An 18349-nucleotide genomic window follows, 5' to 3' on the forward strand; every position below is an offset into this window, starting at 1 on the left:
AGGGAACTAGTTCGCCTTGGAGTCTTCTTCCTCTAGATTGCAGGGGTGCCTGTGGCACTGCCCCGCTCTACCACAGAGAGCACATGGCCTGGAACAAGGGGCGGCAGGGATGATGGGGAAGATGCTAAATGAAAAGCCCTGGGCCCTAGTCTCTCTCTCTCCGTCTGACCCAGGCACTGTGCCCCCTCCCACCCCCCACCCCACACACCTGCAGTCCCATCTACTTCCCTTAACAGAATGGCCTCGATACCACCACCTTCATCAACTTCCCAGGATCCATGCAAGAAGTAAAAAAGGTTGTGTAGTACTCTGAAAACTGTACAGATGAAAGGGATTATAGTTAAAGCCCAGAACACTCAAAGCTACTAGATAATGTCTCCCTTAGTGTGGGAGGCAGGATAATGGCTCTCCAAAGGTATTCACATCCCCATCGCTGGAAGCCGGGAGTTTGTTCCTTTCCGTAAGGCAAAAAAGGACTTTGCAGACGTGACTGAGGATTCGGAGACGAGGAGATTATCCTGGATTATCCAGACGGGCCCAACATAATCACAAGGGGCCTTTTGAGAGGGAGGCGGGAGGATCGGAGCCGGAGCGAACAGGAGAGGATGGAAGCAGAGGTCAGAGCGATCTGGCTGGGAGCCCAGGCATGCCACGGCCTCTAGAAGCTGGAGACGGCAAGGAACGGATTCTTCCCCAGGGCCCACAGGAGGAATGCAGCTCTGCTGACGTCTTGATGTCTGCCATTCCAGGCTTCCTGCCTCCAGGATGGAAGATGATGAAGTTGTGCTGTTTTCAGGCACGAAGATCGTGTGAATGTGTTATGGCAGCAATAGGAAATGAATACAGATGGGCATATAAACACTGTTTCAGATCTGATTCTCCATCTCCCCTTTTCAGTATTCCTTCTCGGCTGATGAAATCGTTCGTCCTTTCCAGGTTAGCTCGGGCCTCCCACGTTATCATGAAGTCGATCACTGCTTATCTGCCGTGAGTTCGATTTTAGCAGCACATGCCAACCTTGACACACCCAAGTTCAAATCCCAGCTCACTAAGTTTCCAGCTGGGCGACCTGAGACTAAATCTTACTGCCCCACTGAGTCTGTCTGTTCTATGGGAAACAGAGGGAGTCGTGAGAATTAAATATGACACCACTCAAAAACTCCTTTCCCAGAAATGAAGGCTGGTGTCTAGGGTTGCCAGATAAAATAGAGAATGACCAGTTAAATTTAAATTTCAGCTAAAACAAACAATTTATTTTTAGTTTAGGTATATCCCATGTGATATTTGGGACTTATTCATAGTTTTATCTGAAGTTCAAATATACCCGAGGATCTATATTTTTATTTGCCAAATCTAGCAACCTTAGTCTTGTTCCAGGTCAAATAGCTTATGAGCCAAAAAAAAAAAAAAAAAAAAAGCTAAGCATCAACCTCAGATCTTTAAACCCCAAGGTCATCGAGCATCCTGCTCCATCACAGGCATGACCTTGAGATTAGCTGAGTCACAGGGCAGCCCTGGGTTCACAACCCAATTGCAGCTTCAAAAACCAATGCAATTTGATTTTCTAAAACCCACTTCATACCTTAAAAAGATCTAAAGTGATCGTGAAAATAAAATGTAAAGACAACACACAAACGAATGCTTATATGTCACATATGTGTCACATATGTATATACATATGTATAAAGCCTGTAAAATCAAAACTGAGTATGAAAATAAATGAAAAAACTACATGCAAAGAAATACTTGAACATATATTAAATATGTGAATCCAATCTCTAAAAGCAATGTGCCTTTATTTACTTTCATTTTTATTGATTTTTAGAGAGAAAGAAAACATCGATTTGTTGTTCTACTTATTTATGCATTCATTGGTTGGTTCTTGGGTAGGCCCTGACTGGGGATCAAACCCACAACCTTGTCATATCAGGATGACACTCTAGCCAATTGAGGTACCCGGCCAGGGCCAGTAGTGTGCTTTTAAAACTTTTTTTCTGTCCCTGGCTGGCGTAGCTCAGTGGATTGAGCGCAGGCTGTGAACCAAAGCATCGCAGGTTCAATTCCCAGTCAGGGCACATGCCTGGGTTGCAGGCCACGGCCCCCAGCAACTGCACATTGATGTTTCTCTCTCTCTTTCTCCCTCCCTTCCTGCTCTAGAAATAAATAAAATCTTTAAAAAAAACTTTTTCTTCTGCCTGATCTGGACCAACACACAAGTCCAGTGGAGTTCACACTAAGTGACAGCTAACTGTACTGTGTGCCTATCATTGACCGGGTAACCTTTTAAGCACTTTATGTGTACTGACTTTTTAAAAATTGAAATATAATTCATGAAACATAAAATTTACCATTTAAGTGTACAATTCAGTGTTTGTTTTTTTTTTACTATATTCACAAGGTTGTACCACCATCACCACTATCTAGTTCCAGAACATTCCCATCACCCAAAAAGAAGCCTCGTTCTCATTAGCAGCTGATCCCCACTGCCCTCCTCCCCCTGCCCCCAGCACACGATGATCTGCTCCCCATCCCTGTGGATCTACCTATTCTGGACGCTTCATATCTATGAAGTCATACAATACGTGGCCTTTCACGTCTGGTTTCTTTCGCTTAGCAAAATGCTTTTAAGGTGCATCCGTATAACAAGTATCTGTACTTCATCTCTTTTTACTGCTGAATAATATCTCACTGTATAACTGTATCACACTTTATTTAGCCATTCATCAGTTGGCTATTGGGTTGTTCCCACTTTGTGACTATTATGAGTAATGCTGGTGGGAACATTTGTGTACATGTTTCTGGTTCTCTTAGGTGCGTCCCCAGGAGTGGGTGGCTGGGTCGTGCGGTAAGTCTGTGGTCGACTCTTTGAGAAACTGCCGGACTGTTTTCCGCAGCAGCTGCACCAGTCTGCGTTTCCACCATCTACACACAAGGGTTCCAGTTTCTCCACATCCTCACAGACATTTCTCATTTTCCTGTTTTGAAAAAAGTACAAGTGCCCTGACTGGTGTAGCTCAGTGGATTGAGCACGGGCTGCGAATTAAAGCATCGCAGATTCGATTCTCAGTAGGGTACATGCCTGGCTTGCAGGCCATGGCCCCCAGCAACTGCACATTGATGTTTCTCTCTCTTTCTCTCTCCCTTCCCTCTCTAAAAATAAACAAATAAAATCTTAAAAAAAGAAAAAAGAAAAAAGTACAAGTATTCCAGTGGGTGTGGAGTAGTTTTGATTTGTATTTTCTTTTTCAGATTTTATTTGCTTTTACAGACAGGAGAAGGGGAGAAACAGAGGGGAAGAAACATCATTGTGTGGTTGCCTCTCATGTGCCCCCACAGAGGACCTGGCCTGCAACCCAGGCATGTGCCCTGACTGGGAATCGAACCAGTGACTACTTGGTTCACAGGCTGGCGCTTAATCCACTGAGCCACACCAGCCAGGGTTGATTTGCATTTTCTTAATGGTTGTAATGATGTCAGCAGTTTTTCATGTGCTTATTGTCTCTCTGTATATCTTCTTTAGAGGAATGTCTATTCACACCCTTTGCCCATTTAATCGGATCATTTATCTTTTTTGTTGTGTTGTAGGCATTCTTAATATAAACTGGATATGAAACCCTTATCAGAGGCAACATTTGCAAATATTTTCTCCCATTCTGTGGGGTTTCCTTTCACTTTCTTGACAGTGTCCTCTGATGCACAAGTTTTGAATGTCGATGAAATCCTATTTATATATTCTTACCTGGTTGTTTTAGTTATGTGTGCTAACTTTGTGAATATTCACAACCACCACGAGGTAGAGAATATCGTTAGCACCCCCATTGTACAGATGAGGAAACCGAGGCATAGAAATGCCAGGTAACTTGCCTGAAATCAGGCAGCCGACAGGAGACAGGGCTGGCTTCTGAGCACCAGCACTCACACTCACAACTCCGGTGCTCCGTCTGGGGTGCAGGAGCAGGTCCTCGAATTGTCGCTGGACCTTCAGACCCTGTTCAAGCAGGACTGCCTGTGTGACAGTTTTTATACCGCATTTTGTAGTGTTTATAAATTAATCTGAAGGGTCAGTGTGGGGTCCTGGGGGAGGGACATTTCCATGGCAACTTCCTCAGTGATCTAAAGCAGCCTCCACAGCTGAAGCTCTGCTTGCTTCACCCCCATTGGTGCTGCCAAGACACTTAGAAAGGGTGTCTGGCCTCTTGCTGGGGTTTGAATCCCTAGTAAAAAGGTCAGCAAAGCAAGTGAGGCCTGTGTAAGTTCGTCAGGTTCAAGGGCAAGGGTTCAGCCCCAGGCTGGGTCGGGGACAACAGGAATGGAGGTAAGGAGGGGTAAGGTCTGGGGAAGGATGAGGAGCAGTGGGCAGCAGGAGAGACCTGATCCGGGGGTTTGGGCAGAGGACAGGTGCGTGTTGGGAGGGTGTCCCAGGGGTCAGGGGTCCGGAGGGAGGTGGGGGTGGTTCCTCCCTGCAGAGGTCAGCCTCCTGAGGAATGGGACCATTCCTGTCCGACCTGACTGGGAAGAGCCTGTGGGAGGCGTCCCCCGCCGAGGGGTTGCCCTATCTGGAGGCTGTCAGTCTGCCCCGTGGCACACACCCTCCCGGCTACCTGGGAGGTGGCAAGTTCTACACTGGGCCGGGGCGGGGGGAAATTTTCCAGAAGCCCAGGGTTACCTACTGCCAAGTTTCAGCATCACAGGGACACAAGTTTCTGTTGTGTCAGGCACCAGGAATTCCTGCTTGGGACCTGCCTTCTTTAGAGCTAGCGTGCCCAGGGCACTGTGTATCACAACGGAAACACTAATGGTAATAAGCACCGCATTTGTCAAATGTGCGGTTTTTTTGGTGCCAGGGACTGCACTAGGCTCTTTCCATCCACCCATCCATCTATTCATCCACCCATCCATCCATCCAGTTTGTTCAAGTTAATTAAGAAGTCATTAAGACTTTAATTGGCTAAATAAAGAGCTTAAATGTGCACACAACACAATTATTAGTAAACAAATATTTAATGGAGAATGCTTAATCTGGTTGGTAAACTTTAAAATGTAAATTAAAACAAGGTACCACTTATACATTAGACTTTTTCTAAACTCTACTTTTATAGACATACCTGTGTGTACATTTAGAGAAAAGGCCTGGGAAGGATACACACAGTGGCAGAGCCGCCTGATTGCCTCAATATCTGTTCTCCCCCCTTTTAATGAACCGTCCCTTCTACTGTGGGAGCTTGGCACGGGGGGTGGGGGGGGGGGCAGCAACGTGCTCAGTTTAAAAACTACACTTCCCAGCCTCCCCTATGGAAAAGGGTGGCCAATTAGAAGCAAGCTGATGCCAAGGGGCAGGGGGACTTTCGAGGAAGCTCTTTAGGTGGGGATGATTTACCACTGTTGCCCCTCCAGCCTTTCTCCTTCTTACTGCCTGGAATGCAGACGTGATGGCTGGAGCTCCAGGGACTATATTAGCCCAGAAGGAGGCCTCAGGGATGCACGCTGTAAACCGAGGATGCAGAACATAAAGATGGAAGCCTGGGTTCTTATGACCAATGAGCATAGGGCCACCCTACTAAAGCACCTGAAATGCTTTGTCCAGACTTCTGTGTTGGACAAGAGTAAATTTATTTGTTTAGGCTTAATGTTACTTTGATTTCGTCATATGCAGTTATGCCTAAACTTAACTGATACCTCAGACCTCTGAGGAAGCAAAACTCTCGCACTTTACTTCCTATGCGGTGGTATTGCCTGCATGTATTCTCACTACTGTTTACAATAAGAAGGTATTGGGGTATTATTTGTAGGAGCCTCTGTTTGGGAGCCCCAGGGAACTCAAGGTGAGTGCCAGCCCCACCACCTCCTAGCTATGTGACCTTGAGCAGTCATTCTCTCTGAGCCCATTTTGTCATCTGCAAAATGGGCATGATAATAATAGAACTTACATCACTGGGCTGTGGTGGAGTTTACATGAGCTAATTCAGACAGCATTCTTGGTACGTGCCTGGCTTACAGTGATGACTGTTTGTGCTACATTATGCCAGCATGTGGGCCCTGGTGGTGGCAGAACCAATTAGAGAAGCCCAGGGCGTGTTGTTGAATGGAGGAGGAAAAAAACCAACCAGGTTGCAAAAGTGGAACATACGTATGATCCCTTTTGTGAAAAATTATCTTTATTTCTACATCTCTATGTATATTCATGCATCAGGAGATGTCTGGAGGGACAGTTATCCAAATGTTAGTGATGGTAATTTCCAGGTAGGGGAATTTCTCTCTTTTCTATATATAGTTGTAAAGCAGAAAAGCACGTTATAATTTTTGAGCAAGAAAATATAAAAAAGAAAAACCCTTTGTCAAACACTATTCCAAGACACAGCCAGAATTATTAGAGCACTCATGCCCTTTGACCCAGCTATCTCACTCTTGGGGGCCAATCTGAGGAAATGACTCCAATGAGGGAAGCCGCTGTGTCCATAAAACAGGCACTGCAGCATTATTTATAATGGAGGAAAACGGGGGCCCACTTAAGCGACTCACATTAGGGTAATAATCATTACATTATTCACTCATTGGAACACTGTGCAACGATTTAAATGAGCAAGATGATGGCCATGTAACGACACGGAAAATCGCTTATGGCAGGGCGAGAGGCGGAGCGGGCGGCCTGCGAAACGGCTTCTGTGCCAGGAGCACTAACGGGCAGAGACCCTGCACGCATCTGGACGAGGGCTGGAAGGGAACACGAGCAAAGAAAAACAGTTTAATTTGTAGGGGCCGCTGATCGTGGGTGACTTTCTTTTCCTTTTGAATTCTAATGTTTCCATAATGTTGTTTGTGTAATAAAAAAAAATTGGCTTTAAGAATCTCCGCAGGGAAAAGAAGGGGGAGCAGGGAGAGGGAAATAGAAGGGAGAGCTGGGACCCTGCCAGAGGGGGGGTCTGGGTAAGAGAGAATCAGGGGCAACACACCGGCAAATACCGCGAGTCTGGTCTTGTGCCAGGTGGCCGCAGAGCTTGCATCCCCTTTGCTCTCTGACTTGAGTGATCGATGGACAAAATAATTGCCAAAGTTAGGGAGGCAGTGTGTCAGCTCATGATGGAGCTAAGAGTGCTCTTCAGATTGGAATCATTTGGAAAAATGGATCGCGCTTGCTACTGACAAACATTTTAGAGAAATGAGAACACTAGCAAGCTAGCAAGAGGGTGAGCTGCTTCCCAGAGGGCAGCTGGTATTGGGTACCCAACCAAAGGGGGGGGTGTCCTCGGTCAGCAACCCCACCGTGGGGGATTTATCCTAAGCCTAAGGAAGTGCTTGAGCCACTGCATAAAAATATTTGCATGCGATGTGCATCACGGAGTTTGTAAAAATAAAAAATTAAACCCTCAGTTTCACCAAAAAGGAATGGGTAAATTTTGGCACAACCATGCCATGGTACCTTATGAAGCTACACTAAAAAAATGGTATGTAGGTGGAGGGAGGGGAGTAGAAGGAAACTAAAAGGTAATATACAAAAGAAATCACAATGAAAAAAGATTTTTTAAATAAAATAAAAAATAGGATGTAGATATAAATTGGACACGAAAGGATGCCTGCCACATATTAGCTAGGACAAGAAGGCCCCGAAGAAAGATGCAGGTTAACCTCATTTTTGGGAGACTGTATAGTCAAATGTGTTCATTTGCACGTAAGGATTTTTGCTCATACACCAGCATCTTAACAGTGATTAGTCTTTGAATGGTGGGATTACAAATTGTATCAGTCCGTGTAGTCTCAGTTGTGCTGCAGTAACAAAGAACCTCGGATCTACTGGTTCACAACAGTGAGTGGGAATGTCTCTCCCCTGCCCGGTGTCTCTACTCTAGGGCCGGGCTGAGGACACAGTCTCTGTCTGAACATCGCGGTCTCCGTGGCGGAGAGAGAGAAGACGGTGGACCCCCTCCTGGCTCTTACAGTTGGGGCACGCGAGTGAGTCTCTTGGCCTTCCCAGATTCAACCAGGCAGGGACAGACAGTCCCCCACAGGCCCTCAGGAAGGGGCATTGCAGGAAGGGTGGTGAACGTTTTGAACGAGAATATGACCTACTACACAAACCATCCTTGTCTTAGTCCATTTGGGCTGCTGTAACAAAGATACCATCAACTGGGTGGCTTAAACAACAAACGTTTATTTCTCACAGTTCTGGAGGCTGGGAAGTGCGAGAGCAAGGTGCCGGCAGATTCGGTGTCTTCTCTCCGTGTCCTCACAGGAGGTGCGGGAGCTCTCTGAGGTCTTTGTAAAAAGGGCACGAATCCCATTCATGAAGGCTCCATCCTCGTGATCGAACCACCGGCCACAGCTCCACCTCCCAGTACATCAGCTTGGGGGTGAGGTTTCCACGTACGAATTCTGGGGAGCACAAACATTCCGTCTACAGCAATGTTATCATTTAAGTCCTTCTCTTCGCAGAATGCGGTTCTGTCCAGGGAACTGGATGGTCTCACAGAGATGGGACACGTGGGTCCCCGTTGTTCAAGCCTCTTCAGGGGAGAAGACAGGGGAGAAGGCACTGAGTCTGAGCTACCCAGCACTGGGGCGAAATGGCAGCTTCAAGCCTGAGGCCTAGGGGCCAGAGAGAGGCAAGGGTTTTGACTGATTTTGGAGACAGGTCATGTCGACCTGGACCCACGGCAAGTATAATGATGTAACAGAAAGTTCTGGATGCCCAGAACTTGAGTCAAGTTAGAGCCTGTTGAATGCAGAATGAAAATGACAATAGCCGCCCTGCCTACTGCACGTTACGTGGTGGGGCGGTGGGGTGGGGGGCTCAATCTTGGCTCTAAAATTGTTAGTGCTCTTGCAGGAGGAAGGTTTGGTCCTTCAAGCTGTGACCGCACACTTAGCGTATTACATTTTCCCAATTTCTCTCATCACCAGAGTAGCTTGATTCCCCTCCTTTTAATTGTGTTCCTGAGTTTTTTTAGTAGGGCAGGTGAAAAATGACCATTGAAATCTCAGTACGGAGGGTCCCGTTGAAGGACGAGCTGTGGGAGAAGGGCTAGACGCAGAGGGAGGTAGCTGTGTAGCTCCGTCCCCTCATCCCTCCTGACCCCAGCCCGTCACAGTGGGAGGCAGACAATGATCAGAGCCATTTATGAAGCCTTTAAAAATGAGATTCCTGGGGCGTGATGAGTGTGGCTCAGTCGGTTGGGCATTGTCCCGCAAAGTGAAAGGTCGCCAGTTCGATTCCAGGTCAGGGCACATGCCTGGGTTGTGGGTTTGGTCCCCAGTAAGGGTGCATACGAGAAGCAACCAATCGATGTTTCTTGCTCATATTGACCATTCTCTCCCTCTTTTTCTCCCTCCCTTCCCCCCTCTCTAAAAGCCAATAAATAAAATCTTTAAAAAAAATTAAATTCCTGGGCTCCACCTCCAGGAGATTCTCACTCACCTGCAGAGAGTGGGGCCAGGCTGAGCCACAGAAGCGGGTCCGTGCCACCCCCACCTGGCCCTGGCTCCAGGCCAGGCAGTCGGCCCAGGCCCGGTGAACAGGGAGCCTGGGTGTCTCGGGTGGCATGAGCCCTGGCCGCTGGGGGAAACCCGAGCGGGCCCAGGTTATCTGATGGCGCACTCGCTCCAGCCCCGTGCTCACTTCTTGAATATCAAGACGAGGGGAAGGCTTGGGGACAGGCTGCCCTGGGCAGCACAGGCCACCCTGCAGGCTGCCCCACGGCCAGAGGAGGTTGTAAGAGAAACGTACTCCTCCTTTCCGCTCCCAGCCCCTCAGCACCAGACGCGCTGCAGCCTTCCGCAGTCCGCACGCTCATCCCTACCGATAACCCTGAAATCTAACTCTTTCCACATCCGTCAGCGTGGCGGTGAGTTCCTCGAGGGCCGGGGCAGGTCTTGTTCCCCTGTGCGCGCCCTGCACGGTGCCTGGCACACCAGCAGTGCCTGCTGAATATTGCATGAATAGATGAGAGGTAGCAACACTTACTACGTTACCTTGGGTCACAGGAGGACTGACATTCACACCCACTAGGCACACGGGAAATGCACGTGCTCACTTCTTAGGGGCGGGGGAACCCTAGCGGCAGTGGCCCAGCCAGAGGCTGAGTTGTGCATGCCCTGAATTGCAGGTACACTAAATTACTTTGGTGTCATGGTACCCTTAGATGTGAAAAATTATGAAGCCTTTCCACAGGAAAACGGCTTTCTCTCTCACGTACACACACACCCTGCATACAATTTCTAGGTGAAGAGTATCAGCCCTTCAAAAAGGGAAGGCTCTTTCGACGTGGATGAATGCCAATTAATGAACGCAGTCGGAGTGACAAGAGTCAGAAACTAACATTTTGCAGCCCTCAAACCCATCTCGGGTGGGTTTTGCAGCCCTCGAATCCATCAGACGAGGATTACGGATAGATGCTAAAATCATTGGGTAAATAATTGTCAGGGAATAAGAGGGCATCTCAGCCTAAATTAAGCCTCTTACCCGCAAATCAGGATTCCGCACTCCATGAAGGAACCCGGGCAAAGGAGAGGACAGTAGTTAAGACAGGCTCCAGACCGTCTTATTAGGCTATTTAAATAAAACCAGGTGACCATGGCTGGCAGTAAAAGGCCAGGGGAGAATTATCAGGCTCTGGGTCTTTTCGGAATCCTTCTCCCCTCTCTTTTTCCTGCTTGCCCCGCCCCCTCCACCTTCACTCTCTCAAGGGAAAGGCCGCAGGGAGAGGGTGTTGGGGGAGGAGACCCAGGAGGATCTGAGAGGCTCCTGACACCCCAGACAGATCCTGGTTGCCGAAGGCTTGCTCTGACCTCCCACTGTGCTCAGAGTCCGGCAGGCCGCTGTGCTGGACGCACACACGGCCCGCCAGCACCCCTCAGCCCCTTCTGTGCTGTGGGGGCTGGAAGCCCGAGAGCACGATTCCTCCGAGCCTCTCGCCAGCCAGGACTGGCTTTAAGGCCACGAGTGAGAGGCACCTGCAGAAACCATCACTGCTCCTCTGGCCGTGGAGGGCGCACCTGCTGCCAGTTCTCAGACCAGAAAGGCCCTCCCACCCACCTCACCGTAGGTGGTCCATCCCCCCCAGGAAGCCAGGCCCGAGCACTGAGCAGAACAGAGATAGCGTGCCTGCTGGGAGAGACGTCTGAAGTGTCAGCCCAGCCCCAAGCCCACCTGGGATGCAGGACATCGGTCATCCTGGCACAGGGGAGGGGGTTTTCTGCCGCCAGGCCTCTTGGAGTCGAGGTAGAAGGGTCAGCAGCAGAGAGTCCAGCACAGCCAGGCCTTCCCAGGAACACCGGAGACCCCTGGAAAACCACGAGGCCTGCGTGTGTGACTGCCTCATCTTGCCAATTTCAACGCCTACTGTCTACCAGTGCCAGCGCCACCCGCAGGCCCCTCCTCATCGGTCTTTCTCGCTTCTCCCAGGTGTGCGATCTGTACAGTCAGGGCTTCCCGGGACTCCTAGCCACCCCCCTCACCGCCAACACACCTGCGATCCAGCAGCAACAGGCCCTGCTGCAGCAGTGCGTCCACCTCCTCACTTGCTCCAAACACGTCCCACAGGGTCAGCTGGGGCTCAAACTGCTGCCAGTGCTGGGGCGACCGGAAGGGTCAGAGGTGCAGGGACCACAGGGTAGGCAGCTGGGGGGGGGGCTACCCTGGGCCATGTGCCCGGGGGTGAGGTGGGGGTGAGGAAGGGTCCGGGACAGGGCTCTCAGTCAACTGACTCTCACTCACACCAGGCCCAGGCTGGCGGAGCAGCAGGGATGTGGGCGCCTTTGCTCCGCGTTCAGGCCGGAACCCAGCTCCCAGCCAAGCCAGGGCTCCCTTGGTTCCTCCCCCACCGCCACCCCCACTGCTCAGTGTAGGGTTAGGGCTTTACAGCCCTGACTTCATCCAGAGCAGCTCTAAGTTTGACTGATCATCTACTGCACCGCCTAGCTGAGTGTTCAGTGTGACTTAAAAACCTTTGAAAACCCTTCATCTAGTCTCTTCCTCCACATAGCTGAGGAAACTGAAGCCCAGAGAGGTGAAAGGGTATGAGCCCCAGGTTGCAGGAGAAGGGGACTAGGCCCTGGGTCTCTGCAGCCCTGGGTTCTCTCCATTGCACCACACTGCCTGTGGATTCTGCCCATCAGGCTGACTGAAGCCCACCCTCCAGCTGCCACCCCCAGAGGAACAGGAGGAAAAGGGTGCGCGCGCGCATGTGTAAAGAGAGAGAGAAATGATTATGTGCAGCGTAGGAGGCAGCAGTGTGCCAGAGCCCCTGGGCCCCTTACCTGGTGAGTGATCCCCACGTCTGTGCGTAGCCCCATTGCCAAAACTTCCTCCAGCCTGAAAGGAAAACCATCACAGGATCTTGGAGAAGAGACCTGTGCTTCTCCCAGTCTTCAAGCCCCACGCTGGGATGTGTGAATGGGGGGCTTACAAGGATCGTGCAGTATGGGGCATGGCAAGGCAAGAAACGAAAAGGTGCATGTGCAGGTGGTTCTGGGGGTGCGGGGGAACACCGGGGGTGCGGGGGAACACTGGGGGGTGTGGGGGACACCGGGGGTGTGGGGGACACCGGGGGTGCCGGGGAACACTGGGGAGTGCAGGGGGACACCGGGGGTGCAGGGGGACACCGGGGAGTATAGGGGAACACTGGGGTACAGGAGACACCAGGGGGTGCAGGGGACACCAGGGGGTGCGGGGGACACCGGGGGTGCGGGGAACACTGGGGGGTGTGGGGAACACTGGGGGGTGTGGGGGACACCGGGGAGTATAGGGGAACACTGGGGTGCAGGAGACACCAGGGGGTGCAGGGGACACCAGGGATGCAGGGGACACCGGGGGTTGCAGGGAACACTGGGGGAAGGGTCCTGTGCCCTCAGATGCTCACAGCTCCAGGTTGCCCAGCGGGGAGTGCTTCCGGGTACCGTGACCGAACAGCATCACCTCCTTCATCCAGCTGTCAGGCTCCAGGGTCTGGATCCGTGCCTCCCGAGCAAGGCCCCCAGCCCCCTGGGGTATAAACCGCCCATGGGCCCCTGGTAACAGCAACGACCACACCCACTTCAACATTAGCTAGTGCTGCGTGCCTGTCAGTGTTAGGTCAGTGGTTCCCAAGGGGCCAACAGCATCTAATATACTAGAAATGAGCTCTTGGGCCCTCCCCCCGGCCCCGCACAATCAGAAATTCTGGAGGCAGGGCCCCACCATCGGGGTTCTGACAAGCACTCCAGGTAATTCTGACATGTGCTAAAGGCTGAGAACCGCAGGGCCAGCCCACCATTATTAAGCACCTCAAAATACATACTCAACGGCTCTAAGGCACCTTTCCCTCCCTCCCTCCCTTCCTTTTCTTTGCCACACCTTAGTTATCAGGAAACAGAGGCTTAGAGAGATTAATAAATGGCTCAAGATCACACAGCCATGACATTCCACTCCTGAGTCACTCAGCCCTTCCATGGTTCACAGGGGACTCACCAGGCCCAACACCAATGTACTGACCACACTGCCAGTAGGTCCAATTGTGGGTACTAAGCGCCCCCTGTGGGGAGGGAGGGAATAGTCAGTGCAGAGCAAAGCTGGTAGCCCCTGTTGCAGCTCAGGTAAGGAGCTCCTGGTTAGAATGTCCCCCCACCTCAGGCTTTAAAGCACCCACCAGAGACCCTTCTCCCCACGGGGCCACTTTCCCAGCTCACACCTTAGCCTGACCACTCCCCACCTTCAGCCGTCGGCCCCAGGACTTACATTCCGGGCGAAGTTGGAGACCTCATACTGGCGGAAGCCAGCCTCCCGAAGAACAGCCCGTCCCTCCTGGTACATCTCAGCAGCGAGCTCGGGGTCTGGGGCAGGAAGGGCGCCCTGCTGCACCTGGGTAAAGAGGGCAGTGCCCCGCTCCAGGGACAGCTGGTAGAGGGAGATGTGGTCGTCGCAGTGGCGCAGCAGGTCCTCCAGCTGCCTGAGCCACGGCCCTACCTGCTGCGCCGGCAGCCCCAGCATCAGGTCCACAGACACGCGCCCGGGGAACAGGCCCCGGGCCTCGGCCAGTGTCCGCAGAGCATCGCTGGCCGAGTGTGTCCGCCCCAGCAGCTGGAGCTCGGTGTCATCCAGGGACTGCGGAGAGAGGGCCGGGGGTAAGCGCCCGGGGCAGCTCAGGGGGAAACAAAAACACCTGACTGAGCCAACTGTGGACACAGATACAAGTGAAAATGCAGGGCGTGGCAGGCAGCCGGAAGGCGGAGGGTCAAGCCCATACGAAGGGTGTACCATTCATCAAAGGGTGGCTACGCGCCAAGCATTTCTATGCGATGCCTAATTCATCCTCATAACCCCCAACAGTCGTTCCATTTCACAGATGAGAACACTGACTTTCAGAGATGTTACAGAACTTGCCCAAGGGCAGACCGTGGCAAAGGCAGACCAGAAATTTAGGACTGTCTGGCCCCAAGGCCAAGAGTCTTTTTTAATTTTACTTTTTATTTTGAAATATTTCAAACCTATAGAAAATGTGAAAAGATATTCCAATAAACACCTTCATCTAGATTCAACAAGTAACATTTTGCTACATTTGCTTTGTCTCTCTATAAATACACACAGGTATTGATGTAATACTGAATCATACATCATACTAATAGTTGTACAGAACAGCACTGTCCAAAAGAACTTTCTGTAATGATGGGAACAGCCTACACCTGCACTGTCCAATACAGTAGGCATTAACCACATGTGGCTATTTAAAGTTTAAGATAAATTTAAATAATCACATTCCAACTGTTTACTGGCATGTGGACAGTGCAGATGCAGACCATTTTAATAGAATATGGTAGCCACTGGCCAGATTTGCAAACTGGTTGTTTAAAAAATTTTCAAAAGTCCTGGCTGGCGTAGCTCAGTGGATTGAGTGCGGGCTGCGAACCAAAGTGTCGCAGGTTCGATTCCCAGTCAGGGTACATGCCTAGGTTGCAGGCCGTGATTCCCAGCAACCGCACATTGATGTTTCTCTCTCTCTCTCTCTTTCTCCCTCCATTTCCTCCTTCCTCTCTCTCTCCCTCCATTTCCTCTCTAAAAATAAATAAAATAAAATCTTTAAAAAAAGATTTTATCTTTTTTTTAATCTTTTTAAAAAATTTTTATTTATTTTTAGAAAGGGGAAGGGAGGGAGAAATAGATGGAAAGAAACATCAGTGTGTGGTTGCCTTTCGCACGCCCCCTACTGGGGACCTGGCCGGCAACCCAGGCATGGGCCCTAGACTCGGAATCGAACCAGCGACTCTTTTGGTTCACAGGCCAGCACTTAATCCACTGAGCCACACCAGCCAGGGCTGGTTGTTTAAATTTAATGAACTTAAATATTGTATCCTTTCACCCCTAAATACTTAAGTGTGCACTTCCTAACAAGGACATCTCTTACATAACCACCATCCAATTATAGCATTCAGGAAACTGATACACTGATACAATGCCATTATCTAACACATAGTCATTCAAATCCGGTCAGCTGTCCCACAACATCTACTGTAGTGGTTTCCTCCCACCGCACCCCAGAGTCCCACCGGGGGTCACACACTGAACGGAGCTGCATCGTCTCTCCAGTCTTTTAGTCTAGATCCTCAGCCTTTCTTTGTCTTTCATGACATTGGTGTTTTTGAAGAATAAAGGCCAGGTGTTTTTCAAAATGTGTCTTAATGAAGAAATCCTAGAGATCAGCAGATCTCTAGACACATCACTGTCTTCATACTTAACACATGTTTCGTGTACACTGTACACTAAAGACTTGGTAAGAGGTTATATCAGTCTTGTTGCCTGTTCTGACCACACACACGAGGAGTCTCTGCAGTTAGGTTTGCCTGAGGTTTCCTCACGACTAGATTCAAGAAATGTGGGGCCAGACCATTTCAGAAATGGTGTGTCCCTTTCTGAATGTCCCGTCAGGACCAGGCTCTGAGCCCAGATTCTATGGTGAGCGGTACGCGTGTTGGCAGTGGGGAAAGCAATACTGGATATGAAAGCACCAGGGGTCAGCCCGAGAGGAATATATTTCTACCTACTTAAAAACCTTTAATGGCTCCCCTGTCACCACCGGGCAAAACCCAAACTCCCTAGCAGGGTGCTGAAGGCTTCCTTATTTCCATCCGCTTTAGTCATGACGAGTGACTCACAGCTCCCCCAAAACATGCAAGCCTCTTCCATATCCTGTGTCTTTTCCTCCCACACCCTCTCCCCTGGTGAACTCACCTCCTCATTCAAACATCACCTCTCCAGGAAGGTCTCCGTGATTTCATCAGACTGAGATGCCCTTCAGTCTGTACTCGGAAGGCCTTCTGTAGAGCCCCCTATACCACGCTGCAATGTCCTGACTACATGTTCGCCTCCTCCTGTCTCTCCAATCATGTAACAAATCTTTTCTGGGCATGTGCTGTGTGCCAGGCACTATGGTGGGTGCTTGGAATTCTGTGATGAACAAAAAGGCACCCACGATCCCTGCCTCCCAGAGCTTGTGGTCTAGCACAGAAGCAGACAATTACATAGTTACAAAATGTCACCAGACACTTTTCAGTACCTGCTAGGCCCTGGCACCCAGAAGGAGCTCAATAGATGAATGTGACCAGAGGAGAGACAGCACAGAAGGGCCGGGTGCCCTGGGACGGGGTGGATAAGATCGGTTACCTGGAGGCCAATGGACAACCTGTTGACTCCTGCTGCCCCAAATGCTGCCAGCCTAGAGGCTGGGGCAGAAGTGGGGTTGGCCTCCAACGTGACTTCGGAGTCTGCAGGCAGGTGAGTTGCCTGGGCCACCGCCTCTAGGACCGCAGCCACAGTGTGGGGACTGGCCAGACTGGGAGTGCCCCCGCCAAAGAACACAGACTCCACCCTGGGTAAAGAACATGGAGAGGATGAGAGCTGGGTGAGCCCTCCGCGACGCCTGCAGCACCTGTCCCATCCGCTCTCTCCAGGTCCTGCCTCTGACCCCCACACCCACCGATGTACCCCGCTGAGCCGCAGCAGAGTCTGAGCCTCAGTCACCAGGCAGCTCCGCATAGCTGCCTCCTCCATGCCGCGGGGGATGTACTTATTGAAGTTGCAGTAACTGCAGCGCTTCTCGCAGTAGGGCCACTGGGGGAAAGGGTGTTTGAAGAGGGAGAGGTGACTGCAGGCTGTCCTGGGTTCAGTCCAGGGTGCAGTCCCACACATCCCCATTCCCATTCCAGGTTTCTCAACAGTGCCTACGTCACCTGAGCCATACGACCCCCAAGGCAGGTCGGACCGGTATTATTATGCTCACTTCAATAATACAAAACTGAGCTCTGAAGGGAAATCACACGGTCAAGGGTCACTGAGCTGGTGAGCACCAGAGACTTCAGGTCCCTGGACCCAGACATTTCCCTGCCAAGGCACCGGGTCCCATCCGAGGCCTCGCCTGGGAGGCGAGGGAAGTCGGCCAGTGAGAAGTCACTATGTAGGTTCCGGCTGGCGCGGCCGCGCCCCCAACCTCAGCCTCCTCCTTCCCACTCACGTGGACGTAAAGCGCCGCGCGCTGGCTGGCAGTCACAGGACTCTGCGATCTTCCCGCGCCCTCCGCGCGGCGGCGCCTCTGGGCCACTTTGGCTGCTGCTGCCCAGGCCCCGGCCCGGGCCCCGGGAAGCGTCATGGTGCGCAATGCGGAGGTACAGTTTGCGCACCGGGCAGGATCCAAGCCCGAGACGCGTCCACGGGGCACACTGTGCGCAGAGCCGAACTGGTTGAGCTGCCCCGGCGGAAGGAAGAAGGGCTGCGTGACCACGCGCCGCGTCGGACACCTCGCCTGGAGGACCCGGGGCCTCGGGTCTGCGGCGCCACCTGCTGGGCACCTATGCGCTCCCCGCAGTCACCCGTCCTTTCAGGTTGGGGGGTGAGCTGCCCGCCTTTGGCACCTTGTCCCGAGGCGAGTTCCCTGACCCATCTAAGAATTCTTAGTTTATTCAGTGAATTCCTTCACATTTTATGTGCCTGGCAGAGAGCTGGGCGATGGGGACATTGGGACATCAGAGACATAAGACCAGGTCACAATACAAGTGCATAAGATAGGAGAAGAAAACCAAGAAGACAACAGGCAACATCTATTAATTCAGCACCTGCTGGATACCGAGGCAGCCTGCTCTGGCCTGTGGCGCAGTGTGTTACAAGGGTCTCGGGGTCAGTGTGGGAGGAGAGGACACTTGGGCTGGATGCTGAAGGGGCAGAAACCCCCCAGGGGAAGCCACTAGGCCAGGAGGTTAGGCTGTCATCTTCTGGGTCAGGCCGCCCTCATGTCTACAGTCACTGGTGGGAGAGTCAGGGATGGTAACTGTGGGAGAAACAGAGTTCAGGTGGTGGGCTGGGGAAGCAGGCCCCTGAACTGTCTCATGAAGTTGA

General features: G+C 51.4%; 1 protein-coding gene across 5 annotated transcripts; it reads right to left on the reverse strand.

Annotated features, from left to right (window-relative positions):
* Positions 1 to 6268: 6268 nt before the first annotated feature.
* RSAD1 (radical S-adenosyl methionine domain containing 1) lies at positions 6269 to 17740 on the reverse strand. 5 transcript variants are annotated; one of them, XM_045835627.1, is made up of 11 exons: positions 17472 to 17740; positions 16938 to 17071; positions 16625 to 16829; positions 13934 to 14071; positions 13706 to 13828; positions 13439 to 13502; positions 12852 to 12999; positions 12250 to 12304; positions 11460 to 11563; positions 11141 to 11274; positions 8131 to 8367 (listed from the first exon to the last, which is right to left on the reverse strand). In XM_045835627.1, the coding sequence occupies exons 1-10, from the start codon at positions 17604 to 17606 to the stop codon at positions 11160 to 11162; spliced, it is 1221 nt and encodes a 406-aa protein (XP_045691583.1). In that variant the 5' UTR covers positions 17607 to 17740; the 3' UTR covers positions 8131 to 8367; positions 11141 to 11159. The 5 variants fall into 5 exon arrangements, with proteins under 5 accessions (XP_045691582.1, XP_045691583.1, XP_045691579.1 ...); XM_045835626.1 differs by lacking the exon at positions 8131 to 8367 and adding an exon at positions 6269 to 6711 and having other exon boundaries at positions 13706 to 14071; XM_045835623.1 differs by having other exon boundaries at positions 13706 to 14071; positions 17472 to 17738.
* Positions 17741 to 18349: the final 609 nt, after the last annotated feature.

Source organism: Phyllostomus hastatus, unplaced genomic scaffold (assembly GCF_019186645.2).
Source record: "Phyllostomus hastatus isolate PE091 unplaced genomic scaffold, TTU_PhHast_1.1 phas_contig_210, whole genome shotgun sequence".
Lineage (NCBI taxonomy): Eukaryota > Metazoa > Chordata > Mammalia > Chiroptera > Phyllostomidae > Phyllostomus > Phyllostomus hastatus.

Bases quoted from the DNA above. Each gene is read 5' to 3' on its own strand.
- RSAD1 (XM_045835626.1), bottom strand. From the start codon at position 17,606: ATGACGCTTCCCGGGGCCCGGGCCGGGGCCTGGGCAGCAGCAGCCAAA. The intron at 17,072-17,471 runs GTGAGTGGGAAG...CCTTTCCCCCAG, and splicing joins GCGCGGCGCTTTACGTCCAC to TGGCCCTACTGCGAGAAGCG. The intron at 13,000-13,438 runs GTGAGTCCCCTG...TGCTGTTACCAG, and splicing joins GTACATTGGTGTTGGGCCTG to GGGCCCATGGGCGGTTTATA.